This window comes from Terrapene carolina, unplaced genomic scaffold (genome assembly GCF_002925995.2).
Source record: "Terrapene carolina triunguis isolate 2854851 unplaced genomic scaffold, T_m_triunguis-2.0 Scaffold58, whole genome shotgun sequence".
Lineage (NCBI taxonomy): Eukaryota > Metazoa > Chordata > Testudines > Emydidae > Terrapene > Terrapene triunguis.
The window spans coordinates 21,180,397-21,203,368 of NW_020664409.1; the positions used below are offsets into that span (position 1 = coordinate 21,180,397).

General features: G+C 41.3%; 1 protein-coding gene across 1 annotated transcript in view; it reads right to left on the reverse strand.

The window, feature by feature from the left end:
- Positions 1–22,972, reverse strand: part of CCDC102B (coiled-coil domain containing 102B) — a 347,381-nt gene that overhangs the window by 100,763 nt on the left and 223,646 nt on the right. Inside the window, exon 7 of the mRNA XM_024198764.1 lies at positions 15,746–15,916. Within this exon, the coding sequence (XP_024054532.1) occupies positions 15,746–15,916 (171 nt within the window). The remainder of the gene's footprint in view (positions 1–15,745; positions 15,917–22,972) is intronic.

Below are 22,972 nucleotides of genomic sequence, written 5' to 3' on the forward strand. Positions count from 1 at the left end.
AAATGCATTATCTGCTTCTCCAAAACCTTCTGTGCCTACATAACCAACACTGAATTGTGAAATAAAGAGCATAAAAAGCTCTGAAGAGTGCATGAATCTAAAACACTCTGGACTAGAGTTTTGTCCAAGTGAAGACTTTGAGCTCAATTGTGATTTAAGATAGACCGGGAAAGTCACACAACAACATGACATTTGAAAATATATCTTTTCACAGAAACAGGTAATCTAGTTAGCTGAAGTCTCTGGTACTGAGACAACAGCTTTGTTACTAGGGTCAGCATGGCTTAATGAAATAAACAGAACTGAGAGAGCTGTGTAAACTCTTCCAAGTTTGGTTAAAAAGGTTTTTTGAATTTTTGTGCGAGAAGCACTCCTCAAGGATTTGAAGGCCTAAAAACATTTGCATTCTGACAAACTCCAATTTCTCTTAGCCCGATCTCATTGCTAACCCATAGGCAACTTTCAAGCCCATTTGCATGGGTCCAATGCTTCTATGGAATTAGCAGTGTAATTAGGTCTCAGGTCTGATGCAAGAGAATATTAACTCAGGAAAGCAAAATTTCCCCTTTTAAACCTGGGATATAATTGTATAATTGAATATATAAATAAATAATTAGGAAGTATTCCCAATTACTAAGGTTATTACAATATAGGCCAGATTGAGGCAGACATGGGTGGGTGGGGGGAAATAGAAAAATAAAAATCCCTTGAGTTTTTCCTTTGGAAAACAACATGTGAGCATGTAATTAAAGTATGTATCATAATGCATATCAAAAGGCACCCAAATTAAGGGTGCACTGGCATTCCCTAACTTTTGAGTGCTTGACTTTGCAAACTAAAAATTCTTTTAACATAAGTGGTGTGTGTGTGTGTGTGTAATTTCTAAAGTATTTTTAAAAAAAACATTGAAAAATCAATAATTTCTCATGTGGAAACATATTGACAGCCACATGGGTTATCAGCAGGGTTGAAACATTTAGATCCTCAGTACAGACCTCTGCCACTTGAGCTAACTGAATAACTGATAGCCAGCACAGATTGGCATTCTCTATGTGGATGAGGCACTAAAAGGGAAAGTGACAAATTTTGCCAGTGGGTTTCACAGAGTTGCTGACAGAGAAATATAGAGACTCGGGAATCTTGGATTCAATTACAGGTTCTGGAAGACAGTGTGTTCTAATGATTCCAGAACCTTCTGTCCCATCCCATCCAGCCTGATCTTGTCCTGCCCACCCCAACCCTCTTTGGCTCCTTATCACAGTCTGCTCACCTAGCCAGTCCCAGTCTCCAACCCTCCAGGCTCTTCATTGCAAACTGTATCTTCTTGCCCAGCCAGTCCCTGTCTCTACCTCCAGGCTCCCCATCTAAGTCCCATTCTTTCCCTCACTTCAGTTACCAGTTCCAGTTTGACTTCTTGAGCTCCTCACCTCAGTTTCCCTGCAGGCACTTTGCTCAACCAGTCCCTGTGGTTCTTCCCCCCCACCCCATTCCTCATTTAATCCAAGTCTTTTCCATGCCCAGTGTTTTCTTTCCTTCCCTTCCCCTTTTGCCCACAGGCTCTCTGCTCCCATATCCTTGCACAGCTAGTTCCAGTCTGCCTCCCATCTACTTCCTCTGTCTCTTCCATCCGCCCACCTTCCTGTTCTTGCAGTCTTTGCAATCAAATCAGGCAGATTCCATCTTCATGCTGCCTGCAGACCAGCGGGGGAGCATTGAGAGCATACAGAAGAGAGAGTCTCCCTGCTCTTAATTCCTGTGCCCAGCATCACAGTGACCCACAGAAGCCAGCAGCAGCAATTGCAGAGAAAGTCCTGCTGAAGCCCTGCAACTCAAGAGAGGAGCATGCTCAATATAAGCAGCATCTTCAGAGAATTTACCGGAGAAATTACCAGGGCATGTGTGAACTGAGATTTTTCAGATGCATATAACTTGACCAAATGTGTGCATTTTTTCCCTACGAAAAGCAAATGCACTTCCTTGGCATTAGAGCAACCCCCGTGATTTCAAGCCCTTGCTCCAAAACACAGAGGTTCTAGAAGCTTCTCACTGAAGTGGTAAGACTTTGTTTTCTTTTGTTTTGTTTTGTTTAACATGGGCAAACAACATATCCTTCCCCTATCTCATGCTCAGCTTTTCCAGGTATTCTTTCCCTAGGGGATTTTGCATGTTTTATGTAGCTGTTACAACAGCAAACAAAATGTGGAATCGATGCCACTTGTTTAAAGCAAGTGTGAGTTGCAAATGTGCTTAACAAAAGTGTTGTTATCCCCTTAGCACAGTAGGCCCCCAGAGCTTCTACTGTAGGCACTATAATAGTCTGAATGCACTCTACTGTGTTAGCGGTTTCTGCTGCATTGCACACCATGCAATTCCAACAGAAATCACTAATGACTGATGCCACTGCAGTGGTATTAAGTATTTTTTAATTTAATTCCATGCTAGTCACATATCAACACATTAGCATAACAGTTATTAGGCCTTCACCAGAGCTAAGATAATTGGGTTAACAAACATTAGATCTATATGTTTCCAGTCTACAATGCCAATTAAACATTCACTTCAAGTATAATGTCTTCTTATTTTTCGTGTATGTTAAATTCTTCACATCTCACCACTTTGTCCTACTGTCATTTTGATTTGTTGATCTGTGCTAAATCATAAGGGGGGTAGGTTTATCTAATATCATGCTTATCAATCCTGTCATCAGACTGAAGATGTCTTTTAAGACTCAGAACAAGACCATTATTAAGCATTGCTGTTGTCTAATTTTTTCTGTACTGTAAAGAAAAAGGAAACAGCAGCAAGTGAACAAAACCAAGCCAATAAGAACAAAGTGAAGCCAAGTCTATCCCCTTTCCAGGCTCCTTGGGGTTTTGGGAAACAACTAACCATGGAAACTCAAGTCAAGAGAAACTATAATCGTGTTCACAGTAGTCCTTTCTGAGTTTCCCAGTATCTTTTCATATCACTACAAACTTAAAAACAAAACTATATTGAGTGGTAAAAAAAAAAAAAAAAAAAAACCATGAAAAGTCTAGTTCTCATAATAAAATTCAAGTAAATTTCTAGCATGTAGCATACACTTCTTAGCTTGACTTTGATTAAATGATTTAAGGCTTTTTCCCACTAGAATTCATAGTTCATAGAATTAAATTTGTTACAGTACCTCTTCTGGACGTCTTTCATGTTAGTTAATGCTACTGTCTTGGCAGCTCTCCCTTGAGTTGTATCACATGTATGGGGCTTCCTAGAAACAAAATCTCATGGGAAGTGAGGGTTCGCAGCAGGAACTGGGGTTTCTCACTCTGTACTTCAACTCACAGCAAAAATGCAAAGCATCACCAGATTTAAAAAGAAGCAGGGCAAGAAGAGATTTCTGAATCTCTCCATAAGGCTAGTTACCTATGGAAGGGACTCTTGTCTCCATGCATGCCGTGAAAGGATCTTTTCACTAGTGAAAAGCAATTAAGCAAGGCCTACTGGATATGCAATGTCTGGAAATAACATGTAGGAAGAAGAGGAAATTCCTCGAGTCAGATATGGAATACCAATTTTGAGATGCTTATCTGAACCAACCCTTTTGAGATTCACTCATCATTACGCTCAGAGGAAAGATATCAGGCTACAGGACTGCAAAGCAAAACTAAGTAGTTCATGCCTGATGACTAAACTGTGATATTGTATATTCTTAAAGAGGAAAGGAGCACAAACATTGTAACAAGAACTGAAAATATCATCTAAATTACAGTTGTATATAGAGTTTCTTCACTTTGAAATGTCACTTTGACTTCAAGTATGCATATTTACAAATGGGATTTTTATGAGTGCTGAAGGAAGTTCTTTTGAAAATTCCACGCTAGACTAATGTTCATTATTTGAAACTATGGTGTACACTTTCCTATTATCAAAAGTTTTTTTTCCCCACAAAAAAGGTAATATCACAATATTTTTAAAAACTACAGTAATGACAAGGAGATAGTGAACTTGTATTGTTACAGGTAAGTATTTGAATTATTTTGTAACTCATGAATTGGGTATGATTGAATTAGTCACTTTATTTCCAACGAAAACAATACAGTACAGCCATCTTGGAAATAAGAAATGACCTTTCAAAACAATGCCAGCTGCACAGATTAAGTTTCAGAAACTATTAATGAAAGAAATACATTGTAATCATCAATATACTAATTAACTGTATGCCAATGAAACAAGTATAAACAAACATTTTCATTTGCATGGATATTATCAGAGCTAGTTGGGAAGTAGTTATACCATCCTGTGAAAATTTTCAAGATTTCAAAGAAAATTTCCCATCTCAAATTGGGATGAAAAGTTGGGGGAAAAAATCAGACTGAAAAAGTTTTAAAAGTTTGTGTGAGTCAACTGAAATATTGCATTTTGATAGTTTTGAAATGTCTTTTGATTTTGCTGTTGTTAGCTTAAATTTCAAAATGAAAAGTTGTTTCAAACCTGAAAACTAGATTTTTTTATAGCTCCATCCCCAGAGTATTTCAGCATGTCACATATATTAATGAAATTAGCCTCACAACACTCCTGAGAGGTAGGGAAATATTATTCCTAATCAAAATACGTCCATTGGGGGGGGGAGGGGTTGCCAAAAATCAACATTTTCCATGGAGAGAACTCCATTTTCCAATCAGTTCTAGTGTACGTAATCTACTAGGTTTGTTTGGGATAAAGGAATTATTTATCAATATAAGGTGTTATTTTTTAAGTATTGTGCAATGCACATACAATATTCCATTAAATATATTTTTAAGGAGGAACAAATATTTATTTGAGCTCATTCCACCAATAATAGGAATCTCTTTCTACCTCTCTGACAACTCCCCCCCCCCCATGTTTAAGGGAATATTGTACATTTATTGAGCAATATGCAAGAAATAACACCTTATTGATAAAAAATCCTTTTATCCCAAACAAACCTAGTAGATTATGTATACTAGAACTGGTTGGAACTGCTGCCAGATTTACTCATCACTTTCTGTACCTCTTACCTACTTTATTTTCATTATTATAACAGAACAATTTTAATTGTTAACAAAAAACTGCAGAACTGAGAAAGTATGTAGCAGAATGTCACAACCATCAGTATTCCCAATAATTGCTTTGAGAGAAACAAAGTAATATTATTTATTTGTATTGAAGCAACACCTAGGAACCCCAGTCATGGACCAGTACCCATCCTAGAATATTGAAGGAACTGGCGCAAGAAATTGCAAGCCCTTTAGCGATAATTTTTAATGAATCTGTAAACTCGGGGGTGGTACCGTTGGACTGGAAAATAGCTAATGTGGTTCCTATTTTCAAGAAAGGGGAAAAAAGTGACCCGGGTAACTACAGGCCTGTTAGTTTAACATCTGTAGTATGCAAGGTCTTGGAAAAAATTTTGAAGGAAAAAGTAGTTAAGGACCTTGAGGTGAATGGCAATTGGGACAAATTACAACATGGGTTTACAAAAGGCAGATCGTGCCAAACCAACCTGATCTCCTTCTTTGAGAAAGTAACAGACCTTCTAGATAAAGGAAATGCGGTGGATCTAATATACCTCGATTTTAGTAAAGCGTTTGATACAGTACCGCATGAGGAATTATTGGTTAAATTGGAAAAGATGGGGATCGATAGGAAAATCCAGGAGGTGGATAAAGAACTGGTTAAAGGGGAGACTGCAGCGGGTAGTACTGAAAGGTGAACTGTCAGGTTGGAGGGAGGTCACCAGTGGGGTTCCTCAAGGTTCAGTTTTGGGTCCGATTTTATTTAATCTATTTATTACTGACCTCGGAACCGAATGTAAGAGTGGGCTGATAAAGTTTGCGGATGACACAAAGTTGGGAGGTATTGCCAATTCGGAGAAGGATCGGGATATCCTGCAGGGAGACTTGGATGACCTTGTAAATTGGAGTAATAGTAATAGGATGAAATTTAATAGTGAGAAGTGTAAGGTGATGCATTTAGGGATGACTAACAAGAATTTTAGTTATAAGCTGGGGACGCATTGGTTGGAAGTAACAGAGGAGGAGAAGGACCTCGGAGTCCTGGTTGACCGCAGGATGACTATGAGTCGGCAATGTGACGTGGCCGTTAAAAAAGCTAATGCGATCTTGGGATGTATTAGGCGAGGTATTTCTAGTAGGGACAAGGAGGTGCTGCTTCCGTTATACAAGGCACTGGTGAGACCTCATTTGGAGTACTGTGTGCAGTTCTGGTCTCCTATGTTTAAAAAGGATGAACTCAAACTGGAACGGGTACAGAGAAGGGCCACTAGGATGATCCGAGGAATGGAAAACCTTTCATATGAAAGGAGACTCGAGGAGCTCGGTTTGTTTAGCCTAACCAAAAGAAGGCTGAGGGGGGATATGATTGCTCTCTTTAAATATATCAGAGGGATAAATACCAGGGAGGGAGAGGAATTATTTCAGCTCAGTACTAATGTGGACACGAGAACAAATGGATATAAACTGGCCGTGGGGAAGTTTAGGCTTGAAATTAGACGAAGGTTTCTAACCATCAGAGGGGTGAAATTTTGGAACAGCCTTCCGAGGGAAACGGTGGGAGCAAAAGACCTCTCTGGCTTCAAGATTAGGCTAGATAAGTTTATGGAGGGAATGGTTTGATGGGATAACGTGATTTTAGTCAATTAGGCAATAACGTGCCATCGCTGGTAAAATGAGGGTCCGGCTGGAGAATCTTGCCTGTATACTCGGGGTTCTACTGATCGCCATATTTGGGGTCGGGAAGGAATTTTCCTCCAGGGTAGATTGGCAGAGGCCCTGGAGGTTTTTCGCCTTCCTCCGCAGCATGGGGCAGGGGTCGCAAGCTGGAGGATTCTCTGCGACTTGAAGTCTTTAAATCACGATCTGGAGACTTCAACAGCTGAGTTAAGGGAAAGTGGGTGGGTCAGCTTTTGTGGCCTGCATCATGCGGGAGGTCAGACTAGATGATGGTCCCTTCTGACCTTAAAGTCTATGAGTCTATGAGTCTATTGTTCTAGATCCTGTACTAAGACAGAATTTCACATAGTGAAGTTAAATGATGTGTGCCTACCACCACACAGGGTTTTATTTGTTTTACTGAAGAATTCCAACAAAATTGAAGAAATAAAATACCTCTTATTTTAGGCAAACCAGTAAAGAGTTTATAATCAGCTCTGTAAAGAGATTATCTTTTTTTTTTTCTGAAGGCCCATATTGGTTTAACAACTCATCCTAAGTACTACATAAAATAATGAGTAAATCTGGCAGCAGCTCAGGTTGCTGCATTAATATATATAAATTAGATTTTTGGAGTCTCAAAGGCAATGTCTAGTATGTTTTCAGATATCCTTTCAAAATCTGTTATGATACACTTTAGCTATAAATGAACGAAGTGCATGAGCAAAAAATAATGTAGATCATAAAATATAAAAAAACCCAGCAGAGTCAGAGAGAATGAGAACTTTCCATTTTCATGTGGGCTGAAGAATAGAAATAATCGTGATGAACATTTCACCTTGAATACATTGATAATGTCCTGCCAATAGAGCACAGAAAACAACAAACTGTTTTTGAAGTTGGTTAAAGACATTTTGCCTATTGTGTCACAAACCCAATTATTTTGAGTATTGAATGCAGCAGTGTATCAATCTAAATTTGAGTGTTCGGAATAAAAGAAGAAACCTAAATGCTAATGTAATCTTCCTCAGACAGCACTTAACTAAAGAAAATCTTCATGCTTTTGCTAAATCATAGTTAAGCTGCTACATTAGGAGAGAAAACATAAGTAACTGGAAATCTGATAATTTCTCTAAAAATACAGCAAATATCATTCTTTCCTTCTTAAACAAGAAGATATTAATAATAAAAATATTACATTTATGATTACCACACTAACTGTATTTCACTAAGAGCAGCTCTCTAGACATTAGGGGAGCTCCTATATCCTACACAGTATGAGTGGTTCCTTAACATGCTTCTTGGTATGACTTGCTTGGCAATATTGTTAGTTCCAGCCTACTGCTGGCAAGGATTATTTTCTTTGTTCTGCTGATAACCCTAAAAAAATACCTAATTGTAGCTCCCAATTATAAAGTACAACTGCCAGAGAAGGCTCTATGAGTTACAGTGGTGAACTGGGTGAGGAACTGACACCAAGGAACTAGAAATCTACAATTTCTTCAAAAAACAGGTTTAAGATGGGTGGCTGCAGTGCAGGTTTCCTCTAAGGCACCCACCAACCTGTATGTTTTGTGAGGCCACTTTTAGAGTAAAAAGTTAGGTAGTTTTGTCCTCATGACTGTTCTCTCCTTACTTAACCCCTCTGTTGTCACTTCTAACAGGAGCGCCAATTAGTTTAAATTAGGAGTGTGTTTAATTGTTATACCCTGTCTAACAGGAACTGGGCTGATATCAATTAATTTCAAATAATCAGCTAACCTGTCAGATGGCAGTGATGTTTGTGTTCTTAGTATCGACTGAGATCATGAGTGAAAGTTTTCATGTGCCACTACCAAATTCCTAAACATCCAGTTCCCAACAGAATTTATTTTATTTATAAAGATATTTTCTTGGACTCTTTGTTTTACTAGCTTTGTTTTTCCTCACTTCCCCCGCTCCTAGTATGTCAATGATTGGCTCTGAAATCAAACAGAAATTGGATCAGTGGGCTGCAGCCACTAATGCAAAAGTAACTCTTCTAACTTAAGGGCATGAGAGGTGCCTTGCTGTATTGGGTGTCTGCAACAAACAAAAGCAAAGTAATAAACTAAGAGTCCAATTCTGCAGACACTTGTTAATGGACATAGTACTTATCCTACGATCCTGACTAATAACAGCAAGATTAAAAGACAACTGGGCATAGACTACATATCTTAACAAAAAAAGTTGGATTATCAAATATTGCATCAAAATCTGGCCAGTCACCATCCTGACCACACACAAAGCTGTGTATTGGGGAATCTTATATATATTTACCTGGCACTTGCTATGCCAAAGGTATTATTTCCTCATTTTCAATTACCATCAAATTAATTCTTTCTAGGTGTCTCAAGCTGAGCATCTAAAAATTGGTTCACCCAAATTCACTAGTCACTTCTGAAAATACAGGTCCTCTCTCTATATATATGGCTAGGATTATCTAAAAAGGCTGCTACGAGGAAGAAATAGGAAATTCCATTACTAAATGTTAGGAACCAGCCTTCAGGCAGTATCATTATATCACATGGGTACAAAAGGAAGACTTCCTTTCCTGCTTCATGAGCTTCAGGAGGTAGCTGAAGATTCATTTTTCTCCATCACAAAACACTCAGGAAGAATGGGCACATCTACACTATGATAAAAAAACTGCAACAGGGAGTCTCAGAGCTCGGGTCAGCTAACTCAAGCACACAGGGCTCAGGCTGCAGGTCTAAAAATTGCAGTGTCGACATTCAGGCTCAGGCTGGAGCCCAATCTCTGAGACCCTCCCCACTTGCAGAGTCTTAGAGGCCAGGATCCCGCCTGAGTCCAAACACCTACATTACAATTGTATAGCCTGCCGTCCAAGCCCCTTGAGGCCAAGTCAGTGACCCAGGCCAGCTGCAGCGATGCTGCAGGTCTTTTATTTCAGCATCAATGTACCCAACATGAGCAGGGAAATTATGTCACTTCAGCAGTGCAAGATACCTCTGTAGCATAAACCAATTATAATCATCAGTTTTCTCAGATAAGGGATCCTCTTTTCCGGGCTGGTGGGGAAAAAATCTTGAAGTCAAGTTATTTTCGGAATGATTTTTTTAAAAAAACTGAAAGGTAATCAGGGCAAGGAGGAAAACACATTTGGTGCTGGTTGAAGTTTTTTTGGGATGGGGAGAGGAGGAAACAAGTCCAATTAACAGCCCCTGAAATGGATATTTTGCAACAAGCGTACAATTAACCATCAGCAATGATCTTGAATCTAAAGTAGTCAAGGGTATGTCTACACTACGAAATTAGGTCGATTTTATAGAAGTCGATTTTTAGAAATCGATTTTATACAGTCGATTGTGTATGTCCCCACTAAGTGTATTAAGTCGGCAGAGTGCATCCTCACTACTGTGACTAGCATTGATTCACAGAGTAGTCCATTGTGGGAAGCTATCCCACAGTTCCCGCAGTCTCTGCTGCCCATTGGAATTATGGGTGAAGCTCCCAATGCCTGTGTGATGTTATGGATATAATCTGGGACCATATAGATCATTGCTGCAACCAAAGTCCTGTAGTGGCACCAAATCTTGTATAAAGGGGGTCAAATGAGGTGTCTAAGACAAGGTTATGGTTTACTGGTTATAATTATGCTGTCTATATGTGTGTATCAATTTTGTAGTTGAAGTTATGAATATTGGCTCTATACTGTCTGTATTTCAAACTTATGCTATGCTTCTGGGAAACTTCCCAGACAAGTTGGTGTTAGCTCTGCCTAGCCTGCTTGATGGCCCATTAAGGACCATCAACTATACAACTGACCCATTGAGAGAAGGCAAATACACCTTGCAACTCAGCAAAGTATGCAGGGACTGGCCCATGTGACTCCAGACTCCATTTTGCTGTAATTTTCCACAGTAAGGACAAAGAGGTGTTCTTACACCTGGAAAAGACTATAAAAGGCTGATGCCTCTCCTCCATCTTGTCTTCAATCCTGCTTCTTACCTCTGGAGGGACTTTGCTACAAACTGAAGCTCTGAACAAAGAACTGAGGACCCATCCCAGCTAGGGATGTACTCCAGAGACTTGATTTTGAACCTGCAGTTTATCTCATCACTGCTACAAGCCTGAACCAAGAACTTTGCCATTACTGTATGTAACTGATTCCATTTAACCAATTCTAGCTCTCATCTATATCTTTTTCCTTTTATGAATAAACCTTTAGATTTTAGATTCTAAAGGATTGGCAACAGCGTGATTTGTGGGTAAGATCTGATTTGTATATTGACCTGGGTCTGGGGCTTGGTCCTTTGGGATTGAGAGAATCTTTTTTTTCTTTTACTGGGGTATTGGTTTTCATAACCATTTGTCCCCATAACGAGTGGCACTGGTGGTGATACTGGGAAACTGGAGTGTCTAAGGGAATTGCTTGTGTGACTTGTGGTTAGCCAATGGGGTGAGACCAAAGTCCTCTTAGTCTGGCTGGTTTGGTTTGCCTTAGAGGTGGAAAAACCCCAGCCTTGGGCTGTAACTGCCCTGTTTAAGCAATTTGTCCTGAATTGGCACTCTCAGTTGGGTCCCGCCAGAACCAGAATCGTTACAGCCTGACAGGGCAAAAATATTCTCACGGGTGGTTTGGGGTACATGTCGTCACTCTCTCCTCCCTCCCTCCCTGAAAGCAACTGCAGAAAATCATTTTGTGCCTTTTTGCCTGGGTTACCCGTGAAGATGCCATAGCACGGCAAGCATGGAGCCTGCTCAACTCACCGCTGCTGTTGGGAGCATTGTAAAGACCTCACGCATTATACTGCAGTATGTGCAGAACCTGGCTGAGAGACGGCAGCACAAGGACGATTGTGATGAGGACATGGACACAGACGTTCCTGAAAGCATGGGCTGTGGCAATTGGGATATCATGGTGGCAGTGGGGCTGGTTGATTCAGTGGAACGCCGATTCTGGGCCCAGCAAACAAGCACAGACTGGTGGGACAGCATAGTGTTGCAGGTATGGGATGATTCCCAGTGGCTGCGAAACTTTTGCATGCATAAGGCCACTTTCCTGGAACTCTGTGAGTTGCTTTCCCCTGCCCTGAAGTGCAGGAATACCAAGATGAGAGCTGCCCTGACTGTTGAGAAGCAAGTGGCGATAGCCCTGTGGAAGCTTGCAACGCCTGACTGCTACCGGTCAGTCGGAATCAATTTGGAGTGGGCAAATCTACTGTGGCGACTGCTGTGATTCAAGTAGCCAATGCAATCACTGACGTTCTGCTATCAAGGGTAGTGACTCTGGGAAATGTGCAGGTCATAGTGGATGGCTTTGCTGCAATGGGTTTCCCTAACTGTGGTGGGGTGATAGATGAAACGTATATCCCTATCTTGGCACCGGACCACCTTGCCAACCATAAACCACAAGGGGTACTTCTCAATGGTGCTGCAAGCACTGGTGGATCACAAGGGATGGTTCATCGCCATCAACGTGGGATGGCCGGGAAAGATGCATCTTTAGGAACTCTGGGCTGTTTGAGCAGCTGCAAGAAGGGACTTACTTTCCAGACGAGAAAGTTACCGTTGGGGATGTTGAAATGCCAATAGTTATCCTTGGAGACCCAGCCTACTCCTTGCTCCCATGGCTCATGAAGCCATACACAGGCAGCCTGGATAGTGGTAAGAAGCAGTTCAACTATAGGCTAAGCAAGTGCAGAATGGTGGTAGAATGTGCCTTTGGACGTTTAAAAGCTCGCTGGCGCTGTTTGCTGACTAGGTTAGTCCTCAGCGCAACCAATATTTCCATTGTTATTACTGCTTGCTGTGTGCTCCATAATATCTGTGAGAGTAAGGGGGAGACATTTATGGTGGGGTGGGGGGTTGAAGCAAATCACCTGGCTGCCAATTTTGACCAGCCAGACATCAGGGCAATTAGAAGAGCACAGGTAGGCATGCTGTGCATCAGAGAGGCTTTGAAAACCAGTTTCATGACTGGCCAGGCTGTTGTGTGTGTGTTTCTCCTTCATGCAAGGAGACACACACAGGCAAGTGTGACAGTTGTGTGTGTTTCTCCTTCATGCAAACCCACCCCCTTTGTTGATTTTAGCTCCCTGTAAGCCAACCACCCTCCCCTCTTCGATCACAGCTGGCAAAGGAAATAAAGTCACTATTGTTTTGAAACCATGCATTCTTTCTTTATTAATTAAAAAAAAAAGGAGATAAGTGATAAGGTATCCCGGGTGGAGTAGGGTGGGGTGGTGGAGGAGGGAAGGACAAGGCCATATTGCTTATTGTAGCCACACTACAAATCAAAACTGTTTGAATGGCAGCCTTCTGTTGCTTGGGCCATCCTCTGGAGTGCAGTGGCTGGGTGCCCGGAGCCTCCCCTCCCCCCCACACGTTCTTGGGCGTCTGGGTGAGGAGGATATGGAACTTGGGGAGGAGGGCAGGCAGTTGTACAGTGGATGCAGCGGTGGTCTATGCTCTTGTTGGCTTTCCTACAGCTCCACCAGATGCCTGAGCATGTCTGTTTGCTCCCCTATTAGCCTCAGCATTGCATACTGCCTCTGCTCATCGCACTCACTTAATGTTTTCCTGGACTCTGCCACTGAATGCCTCCATGCATTCAGTGCGGGAGGACTGCATGAGCTTGGAAAACATGTCATTGCGAGTGCGTTTTTTTCGCCTTCTAATCTGCGATAACCTCAGGGACGGAGATGATAGGGGGAGCATAGAAACATTTGCATCTGCGGGGGTATAAAAAGGGAGAGTAAAATTTAAGATGATACATTTCTGAGAACAAAAGGGAGACTCTTTCACAGTGAATCAAGCAATTCACAGCAGACAGCACATGTGCTTTAGGTACAAGGTCACATTTTGCCTTTTATATTGAGCACCCGCCAGAATGGTGACACATCACACATGGCTGGGCAATAGAATTCAGTTTCCAGGCAGCCAAAGTAAGCCAAAGGGTACGCGGATTTGGCTTCTGATGCCTTCATAACATGTGGGAATGTTTTCAAACTGCAGCACCCTCCTTTCCCATAGCAAGCAATGCCCGTTGGGTTTGCCATTTAAAAGGAGGGGCTGTGGTTTTTGGGTGGATGTGCAGCACACACTTCCCCCCACCCCTCTGTGTGGCTATTTGGGATGATCCCTTCACTCCTCCCCCTCTGTGTGGCTATTTGGGATGAGCCCTTCACCCCTCCCCCCACCACGTGGCTATTCTCAGGGATGATCCCTTTTAGCCAATTGCAAACAGCCCGGCATGAATGGGGTCCTTTTACTGTTCCCTTACAAAAATTCCCCTATTTCAACCAGGTGACCATGAATGATATCACTCTCCTGAGGCTAACACAGAAAGATATAGACCGAATGTTGCTTGAATGCGACCAAAACCCAGGACCATTCGCTGCCATGCTTTGTGCTGCAGTGATTCCAGACTACTTGCTACTGGCTTGGCGTGGTAAAGTGTCCTACTGTGGAGGACGAAATAAGGCTGCCCTCCCCAGAAACCTTCTGCAAAGGCTTTCAGAGTACCCCCAGGAGAGCTTCATGGGGATGTCCCTGGAGGATTCCTGTTCCATCCCCAGACACGTTAACAGACTTTTCCAGTAGCTGTACTGGCCGCAAGTGCATCCCAAGTCTTCAGAGCAAATCAAACATTAAACACTATTGCTAAGCTTTTAAACCCTGTACTGTAGTTACAAATGTGCACTCACCAGAGGGGCCTTCTCCGCCTTCAGGGTCGGGGATCCCGCCTTGGGAGGGTATTGGCTCCACTGTGATTAAAAGGTCCTGGTTGCTGGGGAGAAGGGATTCACCACTTGCCTGCTGCACATTCTCCTCCTCCTCCTCTTCCTCATCCACAAAATCCTCCTCCGTGTTGCGTGAGACTTCCCCCTTGCAGGTGTCCACAGACAGTGGTGGGGTAGTGGTAGGGTCCCCCCCTAGAATGCCATTCAGCTGATCATAGAAGCGGCATGTATGGGGTTCTGACCCAGAGTGACTGTTTGTCTCCTTTGTCTTTTGGTAGGCTTGCCTGAGCTCCTTGACTTTCACGCGGCACTGCTGTGTGTCTCTGTTGTAGCCTTTGTCCATCATGCCCTGTGCGATTTTGGCATATACATTAGCATTTCTTCTTTTTGATCGGAGTTCTGGCTGCACAGATTCTTTTCCCCATACAGCAGTGAGATCCAGTGTTTCCCGTTCGCTCCATGCTGGAGCTCGTTTGTGATTCTGGGGGGACTGCATGGTCACTTGTGCTGTTGAGCTCGCCACACTGACCAAAGAGGAAATGAAATTCAAAAGTTCCCGGGGCTTTTCCTGTGTACCTGGCTAGTGCATCGGAGTTGAAAGTGCTGTCCAGAGCGGTCACATTGGAGCACTCTGGGATAGCTCTCGGAGGCCAATAATGTCTATTTGCATCCACACTACCCCAAATTTGACCCAGCAAGGTTGATTTTAGTGCTATTCCCCTCGCCAGGGAGGAGTACAGAAATCGATTTTAAGAGCCCTTTAGGTCGACTGAATGGGGTTGCTTGTGTAGATGCATTCATTATAAAATCGACATAATGCGGCTAAATTTGACCTAACCCTGTAGTGTAGACCAGGGCTAAGATGTTTAAGTGTAATTGATAATGAAACGGATTAAACTGGGTTTTGTACCCAATAGAAGGTGTTTGGCAAAAGCAGCAGAATTTTATGCTGTTGTGATTTAAAATAATCTGTATTCATAGGAATGTTGAAAAATTAGTTAATTAATGAGCTCTTTTTATATTTACATATTACACATGCACGCACACATTTTGTCCAAATTGTCTAATAACAGCCTAGTTGGCATATTCAGTAGAAAGATAAATTGGGGGGTTATTAGATTTATAGAGACATATAAAATCTTCAGAAAGACTCATATATTGGTAGGACAATGGACAAAGGGACTAAAGAGGTCAAATTCTATGTCTAATGTCAAAGATTGCAGTCCTAGGATCATAAATAAACACATAACTCTACAATATATAAATACATTTACAGTATTGCCCTTGAATATGGGAATAAACTGTAAGTGACGACAGATTCCTTTAACAAATTAAAAGTTTAAATACCTTATCCTCTGCCTGGTTTAGCCCACTTTTTAGGTCTTCCATCCGACTTCTCAGCTTCTTAACCTCATCCTCGTGTTGTTCCACTCTCTTGTTTGCATGCATCAGTTCCGCCACTTTATCATGATACTGCTTGTTTAGCTTGTGGTGTGCATGCTGCAGCTCAATGAGCTCCTGTTAAATAAAAACAATACCGTTCAGACACTAAAACACATTTGGGCACTGAAACAGCTTAGAAATCTTCTTAAAGGAAGCTTTCTATAGGGAGCCTGCTATGGCTGTTGAAAGTCTTGCTTATAAAAAAAAATGGTTAAGTGTATTCCAGTTAATGTTTATTCTAACAAGAACAATTCTGCATTTTCAGGTGAACTTAAAGGTGTAGGGACCTATTCACATCACTTCACAAAGGGATGGGCAGATCCTCAGCTGGTGTAAATTGTCTTTATATCACCACCGACACCAATGGAGCTATAAAAATGTACACCAGCGGAGAATCTGGCCCAGGGTCTTTTATCACAGCATTGCGACTGCAATGTGCTGCCACTGAGGAAGAAAATAGTCCCTTCAGTAGAGAACTGTAAGAAATGTCAGGGCTATCTGTGACTGTCTGAGGAGAATTGCTGTGGAAAATTACATGACATTTTATCAAAAGACAGAGGCTGTTACAGTTAAACTAGTGAAGCTTCCAAACCATTTATCAAAGCCCTTTCAGTTCTCATTTCAAGGTAGATGAAACAAATATTAAAATAAAGTTCATCTGTTTCTGGAACATTTTAGAAAGTAAAACCAATCTGTTCATACCTGTTTTTCTCTTGCCAACTCTTAAATCAAATACACATTTTCATAACTTGTTAACCTCTATCCTCTGTGCTAAGGTAATAATCATTTGGTCAAAAATCTTAAGAGTGTGAAAACCAAAGTGATAGCAGGGAGATGCAACTAGTTGTAAAAGTTAGTGTAGTCAAGACAAAATGTTTTACATTTGAAAGTAGCAGAGTGTATAAGAGCTACCTTGTTTGGAATAAGAAATTGATTATGAACAGATTATTGTTATTATTACTAATTTGTAATGTGGTAGTGCCTGAAGTCCCCAGCCCCATTGTGCTAGGCACAATACAAATAAAAAAGAAAGACAGTTCCTACCCTGAACACCTTATAATTTAAGTAGAAGTACATTGTAGTCTAAGTAAATTGTGAATTTGAATCATCAGCTGAAACACAGGACACTACTTGGCATCTATTTGAGTGTCTTTGGTTTGATCATCTATACTGAACGTTAGGACTTCTGGTTTTTTGGTGTCTATTAATTTCATTTTTGTGGTTAATCGGGGCTTTTGAGGGCTTTCTCTTCATATACACTGTAATGAGTAATGTATATTGTATACATTGCTCATTACAATCATATATACTGTCATAAGTAATCTTTTGATAATGTTCCCTAGTGTGCTTTAATGTAGTACTGTCTCAAACAGCACTACGTTAAAGTGCACTAGGTAACCTTTGGTGCACACTAGCAGGGTCTACATGGACCAATTAATGTGCAACACATTAGTGTGCTTCGGAAATCATACCCTCATGGTTTTCATTAGTGTTCCCTGTAAACAAGTCCTGAAATACAAGTAAGCACTTTCTGTGTTTTTCTGGCATTTATTGTATAAATGCCAATTTCTTTTTTTCTTTTATTTTCTTCTTTTTAAACTTGTTCTCTTATTGGGGGTGCTATATTGGTGTTTATTGGTAAAAACAGAAAATCAGAAGCCCTATGAATATTTCAATGTAATTAGCATTTATAGGTTTTTTTAAGAAGTCCACAAGTCCTAAGCATCTGCTTCAACTACTATACTCTCCTGCCTCTCTGGTTCCCAATTTATTCCTGTAAGAGTAAGACCTGGTCTATACTACACAGTTAGGTGGACACAAGACAGCTTACATCAGCCTAGCTGTGGATGTGTCTTCACTTAAATTTGGCTCCTGCCGACGTAAGTGCCTCGCTATGTAGATTTAATAACACGACCTTCATGAGTGGTGTAGAGTCATGGTCAATATACTTAGGTCAATGCAGTGAGAGTATAGACACTGCATTACTTATGTCAACCATTACTGTCCTCCAGCAGCTGTCCCACATTGCCCCACCCTTACCGCCCTAGTCATTATTGTGAATTCAGCCTCCTCCCCCCTGGCACCTTTTAAAGCAAAAGCCACAGTTGGTGTATATGTCCCTGAAATGGAAATGACTGTTCTTTCCCCTTCATAAGTTCTGTTCCTTTAATTTATTAAGTTTTAAATTTTTTTTTTAAATTGCTTGGTTCATGTTAAAGATTAATTTTGTTCCAAAAAATAGAATTTTATTCTGAATTAGTTCCTAGCATATGCTGGCTGTTGCTGAGTGGGTCTAATAGCGACCAAATATCTGTTACTGCACTGTGTTGCACTATTCATAATACCACTCACAAACAATATTAATAGGTGCATTGACAATGTAATATTCCTACATGCATAGCAATCACTACAAGATTCGTATCAGGTTGCAAAAGAACAGGGCCAGGTAGAGCACATTTCTACAACACTCACTACTCTGGCTCACTATTAAAATGGTCTTTCAAAGACTCTCTGAGCTGTGTAGCTCTGCAATGATCTCTTCTACTAAACCTTGTGTCTGACTGTTCAAATTCAGCTGACAGCTGCACCACTTCTGCCCTCCAACCAGGTGGAAACTTTTCCTCTTTTGGTTCACAGATATTATGCAAGACACAGCAGACAGCTATAACCATTGGGATGTTTTTCTCACTGCAGTTCAATCTTGTAAGTAAACAATGCCAGTGACCCTTCAAACGACCAAAGGCATATTTAACTGTCATTCTGCACCTACTGAGCCTGTAGTTGAAGCGCTCCTTGGTGCTGTCGAAGTATCCAGTGTACGTCTTCATGAGCCATGGGAGCAAGGGCTAAACTGGGTCACTGAGGATTACTATTGGCATTTCAACATTCCCAATGGTAATCCACTGGTCAGGAAAGAAAGTCCCTGCTTGCAGCTTTCTGAATAGTCCTGTGTTCTTTAAGATGCACTCGTCATGCATCTTCTCTGACCAACCAACACTGATGTCGGTAAAGTGTCCCCGGTGATCCACCAATGCTTGCATAACCATAGAAAAGTAGCCCTTTCTGATGATGTACTCAGGGACAAGGTGATCCAATGCCAAAATAGGGATATGTGTGCCATCTATCACCCCATCGCAATGTGGGAACCCATTGCTGTGAAACCATCCACTATGTCTGGCACATTGCTGAGTCTTCTGTTAGAGATGGTAGACAGCAAGGAGAGACACATGGGTTTGTGGGAATTTTGAAAAGAAGGCACACAAATTGTGAAATCTAGATGAAATTATGGGATGGAGAACACTGCATTATGGGAAGTTGACCCCAGTCACCCCTGTGCGACTTGTTTCTGCAGGAACTTCCCAAAATACCCTGCACTGGATGGTGATGAATTGCACAATGGGATACTTACCCATGGTGCACTGCACTCTGCATCAGTAGAAGTGCTCCTGTTGAGGATGCACACTGCAGACACAAGGAGCTAAGTATTCACACTCACAAGCGTTGTCAGAACTGAGGCATGATGTAATGTAGGTCAACATAACTTTGTAATGTAGACATGCCTAAGTGTCAAATTATTAGTATGCAAATGACGATGGCAATAGCTGAATATGCCCACTGTGAACTAGCTTTTCCCAGAGGCATGCATAAAGACAGTGTGAGTTGACTGATCATGTAGTTAACAAGTGCTGTCTTTTCTCTTGACAGCTTACCATTATAGCTCTTCCCCCTCCCCTAAAAAGCATGCTGTTAACATCATGTTATTTGTCCAATTAGACCACATCACTTCCCTTTTTGAATCAATCCACTGTAATTTTCTTCCCCAGATGCTAGCAAGTAGGTGCCAGGTTAGCCTATCCTTATTCAGACTCATTGTGGTGCCAGAGATGAAAAGGCATCTCTTTTAGGTACGGGAGTCCCCTGATACTGACAGCAGGACTCTGAGATCAGCTATGTCATGTTTTTTATTAAAATATACCATTTCTGAGATTGGTGACTAATATTATTGCTTTCGTAGAGCCCCACAAAATATGTTTGTTCTCAGGGCATGAATGTTACAGTTGATTACTAGGAATCCTTTAGTGGCATGTACCATAAGCTGCTGTTTCTGTTTGGTATTTTACACAGTTGCCTTCATTTTTACCTCGGATATCTAAAAATCACTGGTTTCTAACTTTGTGTGCAGATGTAACTGGAAGCCATCTGAAGTCTGAGGTGCAGATAAAAAGCCAAACAGCTAGTGACTAGAATCCAACATAAGGAGGTAATGATCAAATAAAGGTTCTTGTTGTTTTGTTTACTAAACTTCTTCCAATGAATTCTGGATGTTAAAAGATACAAAGCAATATCAGGTAATGCTTTTAAGAAGCTATTGTCTTTCCATGGCTCTCAGAACCTTTATTTTTCCATTTCCCTCCCCAAAAATGTGTAAACTAATTCTCACTGGCTAAAAATGGTATAACTCAGGTATCAGCTATAGTGATTTAAAACCATCAATCTTGTTCTGTAGACAAACACAAAGTGACTTGAGGATACTGACTGGCTGAGATACTTGTTCTGCTTTTGCAGAGTGAACTATCGGTATATTTTAGTAGACTTTGTGAATGTTATAAGATCTTGAGTAGTCACAAGATACATTGGATGATCCAAACACCAATCTCAGAGAGCCAACACTTCCCAACAGAGTGGCTGAGAATAAGTGTACTCTTGCTTAAACAGGCTCTTTTCCCACACTTTCCACTGCAATCCTGAAGCAGCCAGCTACACATAGGCAAGTATTTCACTGGTGCATAAGGCATGCTGCCCACCAGGCACTTGGGGAAGAGTTGGTGTTGTAAAGAGGCCAAAGGGAAAGATGTTTTATTAGCAATGATAGCATCTTACCCCCTCTTTATGAGAGGGACCTCTGAGAAAAAGAGATGGGGAACAGGAAGTTAGAGTGGTAATGGAGTGGAATTGGATTTTGTATCCATACTGGGTTATTTCTAACATCCACTAAAAAAAGGTGGGCAGGGCAATCCTTAAAGGGGAGAAGGGTTTTCTTTCCCCTGATGGCCCAGACAAAGCCTCTCCACCCAAGAGGGCGTATGAGAGATCCTAGCAAGTGCTCACTCCTGTCCATCCACTAGGATTGCTGTGTCAAGCTTCTAAAGCCTCAGCAAGCTGGTTCCTTATTTGGCTTCTCTGGCATATTTCCTGGGCACTGACTCTCAGAAATGGGGCTCCTCAGCCCACCTGTAATAAGCCCTAGGACCAGTACTTACCTCATAGATACCCCAGTTACTTGAACATAGCTGTCTCCACCCAGAAGGTGTTAAGCTTCTGATTTATAGCTCAGCTTTCTCAGGGGCAAAAAGCAGTTGTGAAGCAGTCAACACACACTCATATACCTTTATGTTTAATCATACAAAGCACAAGAGTGTACAAATCATACAAAACAATAAATACTAAAGGCATGTCCCTCCCTCACCATTCCAGGGCATTCTTTGGGCTAAGGTCTAAGTCCCTTGGGTTGTCCAGAGTCCTGGGGCCCATCTGGGCTCAGGAAAGCCGTTAGAAACTCCTGTCCCATAAGGCTGCTAGATGGTGTGTGACCTCTTCCTCCTGAAGCCTCTTACCCAGCTTCTCTGAACTTTCTCTCTCCTGCCCCATGCTGCCTCTACCTTTCTGGGTCCCCTATTTCTGTATGTTCCTTGATTTAAACCTCTCCTGGTCACTGTTCTCTTGTTCTGTTCCTGGCAAGTTCCCACTGCTCCTACCTTCCTCCCATCCTTCAGAGGAGTTAGCTAAATTGGTTTTCCAAGGGCAGCTCACCTATTGGCCCAGATATTTGCACCTGAATAGGGTCATTGAAGCCTAAGCACCTTCTCTTGTATCTGTCTGGTTCATATCTTTTTCAGGGTTTGTCAGTAGTGGTGGATCCACATACATGCAGGTGTTCATGACACGGCAGTTTTTTATAATACAATATCACAGTATCAATTAGATTTCAGAAATTTTACAGACATAACTCCAGTGGAGAGGGTGGGAGGAGGCAGCATTCTTTTGGCTTCAGTACAGTTGTCCCCTCCTCCACCAGCAGATAATTGTGGTATATAACTTTTTTATTATTACTGTTTATTCTCTTTTTGCCCCCTTCCATTCTGGCTAACTTTGGACCAAATTCTCTATAACAGTTGTGAGGTTACTCCAGCTTTACACTGGGGTAACTCAAATCTGGCTCTAATAAATGAACTGTATTACTTTCACAAGACTGATGTGGTGAGTACGAGGTTTATTTTTGCACAAGAAATTATTTTGAGTTTTGAAAATAAAAGCACCTAACTTTAGAAGTTGTAACTGGGCACGAATAAAGTCAGCATCAAAACAGCCGATAGGACTACAGCTTTGTAGTAGTAACAATGAAAACAGAAAGAAAGGAAAAAGGCATGAGCAGAATAAATCTGACAAAAAGGCTATTTGAGAAATAATTGTTGGGGTTTGGGGGCTTTTTTTTTTAAATCTCTTGAGCAATCTCTACCCCATTATAATTGTAGGAGCTCCATCTACAGTTTTAATCATCTACAGTTATAATCAATATGATTGGGCTATTTTCCAGAGAGAACCTGGTTTGCACACAAATAATAATACAAGGTACAACTATGGCTATAGAAGAACTACACTTCTATAACTGGGTTTGGCTTGATTCCATCATACTGATAGCCTTGTTACACTTCAGCTGGATTTAATAGGGGACATGGGCAAGAAAAGTTATTCTGACATGGAAACAAGTTGATTAAAGTACAATGTGTGTGGACACTATAACCAAATCTATTTATTTGAAAGTTAGTTGAAGACATCAACCATGGTTCAAAAAGAAGCATCTAAGAGGAATGCACAACAAGATTACATGATATTTTATAGAAAGAAGTGGGTACTTTCTCCAAGTTCACCCTAATCTTATTGAAGCTGTCATCACAGCAAAGAATAGTAGAATACACAGAGAGCTGCATTTAACAAATTCACACACTAAGCAAAAAAAGCAAAATGTGTGTTTTGCTGCAAGTAGCAAAAAATTCAAAAGACATAATAAAATTCCCTTTAGAAGTGTAACCCTTCTGCCCATCTAGTTGGCAGCAACAAGGGCCGGGTTCT